The following is a 7364-nucleotide window of genomic DNA, read 5'->3' on the forward strand; positions in this document are numbered from 1 at the left end:
GAGGGTTAAGGGCCTTGCTCGAGGACCCAGCAGCAGTAACCTGGCAGGGGTGGGGCTTGAACCAGCAACCTTTTGATTACTAGTCCAGTACCTTAATCACTAGGCAACAGCTTGCCTTTTTTGTGTAAATATGAGCTTATTCTGAAGATGATGTTTGCAGCATGTTCCAAAAAGAGACAGGAACAAGTAATACTAGGAACATGATGAACTGTTGCTTGTTTAGAACAGGAGCATTTAGGAAAGACATGGGCTAATGCGAAAGACCACTACGCCACCCGAGTGCCCACTGTCAATATATCATCATATATATATATATAGCTACCTTTAGCTTCAATCACCAATGACAAAATCAGGGCATTATGTTTTTCCACTTAAGGACGAATAACTCTGGATAAATATTACATGACGGGAAGTGAAAACAATGGTGGCGAGTTTCTGTTCCACCGAATGGTGTGAACACGGTAGTTAACTCAGATTCATTCGTGGCCTCGTGCCGACAAACACCTTGACTGCCTCGAAGAGCAAAAACACTTCCTGTAAATTTCGCCACGTTTCTAGTCAGTGCTGAGTCACTTCAATTCATCCAATCAAACCCACATGTGAGCTCAGCACATGCAGTGCACACTCCAGATCAGATGAAGTGATGAGTCTCAATCCATGACATTTAATCATTTAATCATTTAATCATTTAATCATTACTCCCGACAAGAACCGATCACCATCAGCGTCAGTCGATAGCTCTGATCTTATATCTATAGCTGCTGAATCAAGAAAATGAGGTCCGTACTGGACATGAATGAGAATGATTCCTTTCAGCTGCTCCTGTTAGGGGTTAATTTGGCACATTTTTTATTTATTTTATATTTATTAGGATTTAAACGTCATGTTTTACACACTTTGGTTACATTCATGACAGGACAGGTAGTTACTGGTCACACAAGATTCAAACACAGTCATGGACATTTCTGTATTTCTGTATTTACCTCACTTGCACGTCTTTGGACTGTCGGAGGAAACCGGAGCTCCCAGAGGAAACCCACACAGACACGGGGAGAACATGCAAACTCCACACAGAAAGGACACAGACCGCTCCACCTGGGAATCGAACCCAGGACCTTCTTTCTGTGAGGCGACCCTCGTACTTATACAGGTTTGGGACCAGCACTAAGGCGGCACTGATATGTGTTAAGTTCACGTACCGGCATGCACTTTCTGTGCTTGTGAGCCACGCCCGGGATTTGAACCCTCAGAACTCAGGCACCCACCACCGCTGAGGTCTGGCTTCGAATCTCAGCGGTGCTATCAGTCGGTCAGGCATCAACACAGACATGATTGGCTATGTTTGGGGCAAGTGGCCGAATCCCTGCGATGGACTAGCGCCCTGTCCAGGGTATTGCTGCCTTGCCCCCCAGGAACCAGACCCACAGCGACCCTGACCAGAATGAAACGAATAATGAATAAGAAAATGTACTGAATTAATGAAAGTAATTTACATTGTAATAAAATTATTAATAAATTAAATTATTTTGGGGGACCTGAGTTCAATCCTCACCCCAGATCACTGCCTGTACGGACTTTGGTATGTTCTCTTGTCTATGTGGGTTTCCTCCAACTCTCTTGGTTTTTTTCCACCTTCCAAAAACATGCAGTAGGTGGATTTGCTGCCCAAAGTTACCCCTAGGTGCAAGAGAATGAGTGACAGAGTGAGTGATTAATGTCCTGTCCTGGGTGCTTTGGGAGGAGTGCTTCCTGGGCCCACCGCAACCCTGACCAGGACCCAAACAAGAAAATGAATAGTGAGTAAATGTGAAAGTGTATGTTTCCTGTGATATACGATGCTGTTAATAAAACTTGTTCAATTAATAAAGACGCTTTAGCCTGACCAGGGTTTGGGTGGGTCCAGAGCCAACTAGGACAACAAAAAGCGGGCAGGAACACGCTCCGGCCAGAATGCAGCACATCACGTACTGTACATCCATTCATATTCACTTAAACCTTGATTTCAATGCATCTGAATCAAACCCAATGGGAGATGAAGAGAACATGTTAAACTTCTAGACATATAGATTTATTTTGGACTAATATGGATGTGCTCATGTGTATATCATTCATTCATCTTTAGTAAGTGCTTTGTCCTTTGTCCTGAGTCATTGTGTCCATCCCAGAAAATTGGGCGCAGGACTCACGCACTCACTCACTTTGTGTAGCAAATCCACCCACTGGCATGTTTTCGGGGGCTGACAGGACACCAGGATATCCTTTGGAGACCCACACGTAAAGCAGCCAGAGGCGAGGATCAAACCCAGGGCTGTGGAGCTGCGTGCCACCCACCCAACCAACTCATACTGAAACATTTAAACTGTGACAGCAGTGAAATAAAGTCAGACAAAGAGTTGGGGCGGCACGGTGGTTCAGTGGGCAGCACTGTCGCCTCACAGCAAGAAGGTCCTGCGGTCCAGGTTCTTTCTGTGTGGAGTTTGCATGTTCTCCATGTGTCTGTGTGGGTTTCCTCCGACGGTACAAAGACGTGCAAGAGAGGTGAACTGGAGATACAAAATTGTCCATGACCGTGTTTGACATTAAACTGGTGAACCTTGAATAACGAGTAACTCTGTTCCTGTCATGAATGTAATTAAAGTGTAAAACATGATGTTAAAATCCTAATCCGAGTCATCGTGGGGTCCAGAGCCCATCCCAGAAAACTAGGCACTGGACTCAAGTTCATCCCAAGACATCACACACTTATCACACACACACGTACACGCTTTGTGTAGCAAATCCACCCACTGGCATGTTTTTTTCGGGGGCTGATTAAAATTCTTTCTTCGCATATCCCAGCTTGTTTTGGAAGCTGGGGTCAGAGCGCAGGGTCAGCCATTGTACTGCGGGGTCAGCCTGGAGCAGAGAGGATTAGGGGCCTTGCTCAAGGGCCCAACAGTGGCTGCACGGCAGAGCCGGGATTCGAACTACCCACTAGACTACCACTGTCCAAGTCAACTTATATTAAAACATTTAAACTTAACTTTTTTGTTTTGTTACACTGTGACAGCAGATAAATAAAGAATAAAGTCAGACATGCTGATCGGATTGGTGAAAGACAGGTGAAGTTTAGTAGAGAGCTACCTGTAGTAGTTAACATCAAACCCAGGGCTGTGGAGCTGTGTGCCACTCACCCACCCACCTAACTCATAGTGAAACGTTTAAACGAACTTTTCTGTTTTGTTACACTGTGACAGCAGTGAAATAAAGAATAAAGTCAGACATGCTGATCAGATTGCTGAAAGACAGGTCAAGTTTAGAAGAGTCAGACTACCTGTAGTAGTTAACATCAAATCTTAGTCAATGCATTAGTCACATCACGGACTGACTACTGCAATGCAATCCTGGCTGGCATCCCCAACAAACTTATTCAAAGACTTCAACATATCCAGAACTCAGCAGCACGGATAATTACGTGCACCAAGTCCGCTGAGCGTGTCACACCCCTGCTGATCCAACGGCATTGGCTCCCAGTATCACAACGGATCAATTTTAAGATTGTATTACTGACATTCAAGGCACTTCATAATTTATCCCCTGCATATCTCACAGACCTCCTACAGTTTTACACTCCTTCCCACACGTTGCGATCTTCCTCAGCAGGCTTTCTGGCAAGACCAGCCATTAACCTTAGCACAATGGGTGCCAGGGCTTTCTCCTATGTTGCACCCAAACTCTGGAACACACTCCCCACCCATATTCAAACACTGCATTCCATTGCAGAATTCAAAACTGTCTTTCTTTTTAAACTGGCTTATTCACTTTAACATATCTTGTACTTTTTGTTTTATGCTTGTGTGCTGTGATAATTTGTTTGTTGTAGTTGTAATAACTTACTGTATGTTTTAATTCTTGTTTTAGTTGATGTAAGGTGACCTTGAGTGTCATGAAAGGCACCAACAAATAAAATGTGCTATTATTATTTATTATTATTACCTGTAGGAGTGAACATCAAACCCAGGGCTGTGGAGCTGTGTGCCACCCACCTAACTCATATTGAAACACTTACAGTAACTATTTTGTTTTGTTACACTGTGACAGCAGTAAAATAAAGAATAAAGTCAGACATGCTGATCTGATTGGTGTAAGACAGGTGAAGTTTAGTAGAGAGTCACCTGTAGTAGTTAACATCAAACCCAGGGCTGTGGAGCTGTGTGCCACCCACCCACCCACCTAACTCATATTGAAACATTTACAGTAACTTTTTTGTTTTGTTACACTGTGACAGCAGTGAAATATAGAATAAAGTCAGACATGCTGATCTGATTGGTGTAAGACAGGTGAAGTTTAGTACAGACTTACCTGTAGTAATAAACATCACTCTTGCCAGCACTTAGTCCTGACTTCCGGATCACCTCTTCTTTCTTCCAGCCCGGGGGTAGAGCCGGACAGTCCATCCTCTTCCTCTCCATGATCATGAATTAGCCTCACCTCCTCAAAAATCCTTAATCTGATCCCAAGACGTGAGCCAAAGGTAATCCACTAATGGCCCCGACAGGGCAGGCTGATTGGCCGGTCGCTTCTGAACGGTAAGCTAGCGCTGAGCGCTAATGACAGCTCCGGGACCCAAGTGAGCCGCTCCACCCGGCCGGATCATTTATTTCCACTTAATGAGTCTGTTCTGATCTGAACTAAGCATTAAATACTAATGAATGTAACTTCTGATGAGTCTGATCTGACACTAGCTGTGCAGAAGCTGGTGGAGCTGTGACGCTGTGAAATTACCACTTCCCACACCAGCGCCTGGCAACCACGCAGTTTTACTAAACCCCGCCCACTTCACATTAAAACCACGCCCACGGCACGTTTCCTCCTATCTACTGTACATTACCGCAAATACACGCCCAGACAGTCCGGGACACGCCCACATCACACAAAACCCCGCCCCCTCACCACGCCCCCGTTCTTCTTTTTTTTTTTTTGGATGAACAACAAATATATTACAAAAGAATACATCAATCACAGCCAAGATGTAACATACACAATGAAAATTAGACAATTATTAACAAAAAATTGCTCCAGGTTATAGAAATACGAGCCTTATAGAAGTACGAACCTTAAATATTTCTTTATAAGGTTATTTAAAACACATGGGACTGTGCAATTTTCAGACAATGTTTACAAAGGGTTATGTGCAAATCTCCACCAGCTTGCTACTGAACAGAAAGTCTATTATGTGTGTGTTATTGTTATTGTCATTGTAAATTCTGTAAATTTTTAAATTTTAATATTTTGTAAATTCTTGTTTTCTTTCTTTAAATATTGTTTATAACACTTGAGAGTTTGGCACCTTAATTTCGTTATACCTGGTATAATGACAATAAAGATATTCTGACTCTGATTCTCTCTGATTCTGAAATAGAAATCAAATAAACTATAAATAAAATTAGCTAAAATAAAGCTAATAAGGAGTTATAGATAATACCATTTAATGATTTTCTAAAATGACCTTAAGGGATAGAGAAGTTTTCTAACAGTGTTAAAGTACAGTACGTCTTGCCTTCACATTTTTACAGAGTTTTAACGTATTCATGTACAATATAAAGGATGCCTTAAGAGTGTTGAAGTTTGGTCTATTATTCATAAATGTACAACAATGAATGTGATATTTGGATAATATTAAGAGAAGGTTGACAATATAAGTCTCAATATAAGAATTCAAAATGTCACTTTTAGTTATTCCAAATAGAATAAATTCAGTTTTCAATTTAAAGTTATAGTTAATTTTTCTATTAATAAAATTATGTAAATCAGTCCAAAAAATTGAGCAAAATGAGCAATCCCAAAATAAGTGAGTAAGGGATTCTTCATATCTGTGACAAAATGAACATTCAGTATTTATATCTTTTTTAAATTTAGCAATAGTTTTATAGGGTAACATCTATGCAGAATCCATGTTATTTTCCAATCTATATCATAATATAAGTTATTCCAAAAGAATACTGCAGCTGGTTTAGATATTATATTCCTTTGAACAATGTTCCTAGGTTAGTAGTTGTCATTAAGCCACGCCCCCCCCCCCCCCCCCCCGTTCAGTTCTCGGTACTTCTGCCCTGTTCTGTTTACGCCACGCTGTAATGCAATAGTGTACAAAAAAATCAGCCAATCAGAACACGTCTAAGTGTCGTGACGTTTCTTATCCTGTCACGTAATCCAGATGTTCAGATAATGCTGGACAAGTACAAAAAGAGGCTGATCACCCTGCCTGAACTTTTACAATCTATCTTCAAAACATGCAGTAGGTGGATTTGCTGCCCAAAATTACCCCTAGGTGCAAGCAAATGAGTGACAGAGTGAGTCGGTTAGTTTGTGCTACACTGCTATTGATTGTGTGTCCTGTCCTGAGTGCTGTGGGAGGAGTGCTTCCTGGGCCCACTGCAACCCTGACCAGGATAAACAAGTTAGAGAAAATAAATAGAGAGTAAATGAACTTACATAATAGGGGTACATGTATCCAGTTTATGGGACTTTGTAGAGTACTTCCTCTTTTAAATAATATAATTTTTTGGGTTGTATAAAAACGTAAAGGGTAAGGGTATTTGTGAAATGTAACATTGTTTCTGCAGTCTCTTTATGTTCTTTCCTATTCACATTGCTAAATACCAGTAAAAAGGTTTAGGGGTACGTAGATTAAAAATCATTAAAAGGAGATAAAGTAGACTCTTAGAATCTGTACTGTATACCACGCATTGTGAGAAAAATTATCAAATTGCATTGGAAATCTTTATTTTGCATCATCATTAAGCTCAGATATGATGGCCCTTTTGATGGCTGACCCTACACTTCCAAACAAGCTGGGATATGCAAAGAGAGAATTTCGTTGTACTGTACGGCTGTATATGTATATATGACAGATAAAAGCGTAAATAGAGAGTAAATGTGAAAGTGTATGTTGTCCTGTGATATATGATGCTGTTAATAAAATTGTTCAATTAATTAATCGCCTGCAACTTTTACAATCTGTCCTCAAAAGTCCCATTATATACTAAAGGCATTCAAATAAAGTTAACCCCCCACCCCCACCACCACCACCACCACCACCACCTTCAGTTGCAACTATAACAGCAACTACTTAAACTCAAACTTAGCTTTATTGGCTATATATTTAAAATATGGACATTAATATTGCCAAAGTGTAATTACTGTTTTAAGAAATATAATAAAAAGAAAATAATAACAATATAATAGAAGAACAAAAATATTTACAGTGACAGTAATTATAATACATGTAAGCAGTAAGAACAAGAGTCAGGAGTCAAGAGAGGTTTATTGTCATTTCAGCTATATACAAGTACATATTGAAACGAAACAACGTTCCTCCAGGT

The 7364-nt window shown here is 40.8% G+C and overlaps 1 protein-coding gene across 1 annotated transcript in view; it reads right to left on the bottom strand.

Annotated features, from left to right (window-relative positions):
• Positions 1-4759, bottom strand: part of mbd2 (methyl-CpG binding domain protein 2) — a 42252-nt gene extending 37493 nt beyond the window's left edge. Inside the window, exon 1 of the mRNA XM_062988880.1 lies at positions 4342-4759. Coding sequence (XP_062844950.1) covers positions 4342-4457 — 116 coding nt within the window. The 5' untranslated portion in view covers positions 4458-4759. The remainder of the gene's footprint in view (positions 1-4341) is intronic.
• Positions 4760-7364: the final 2605 nt, after the last annotated feature.

This window comes from Trichomycterus rosablanca, chromosome 26 (assembly GCF_030014385.1).
Source record: "Trichomycterus rosablanca isolate fTriRos1 chromosome 26, fTriRos1.hap1, whole genome shotgun sequence".
In the NCBI taxonomy this organism is placed as follows: domain Eukaryota; kingdom Metazoa; phylum Chordata; class Actinopteri; order Siluriformes; family Trichomycteridae; genus Trichomycterus; species Trichomycterus rosablanca.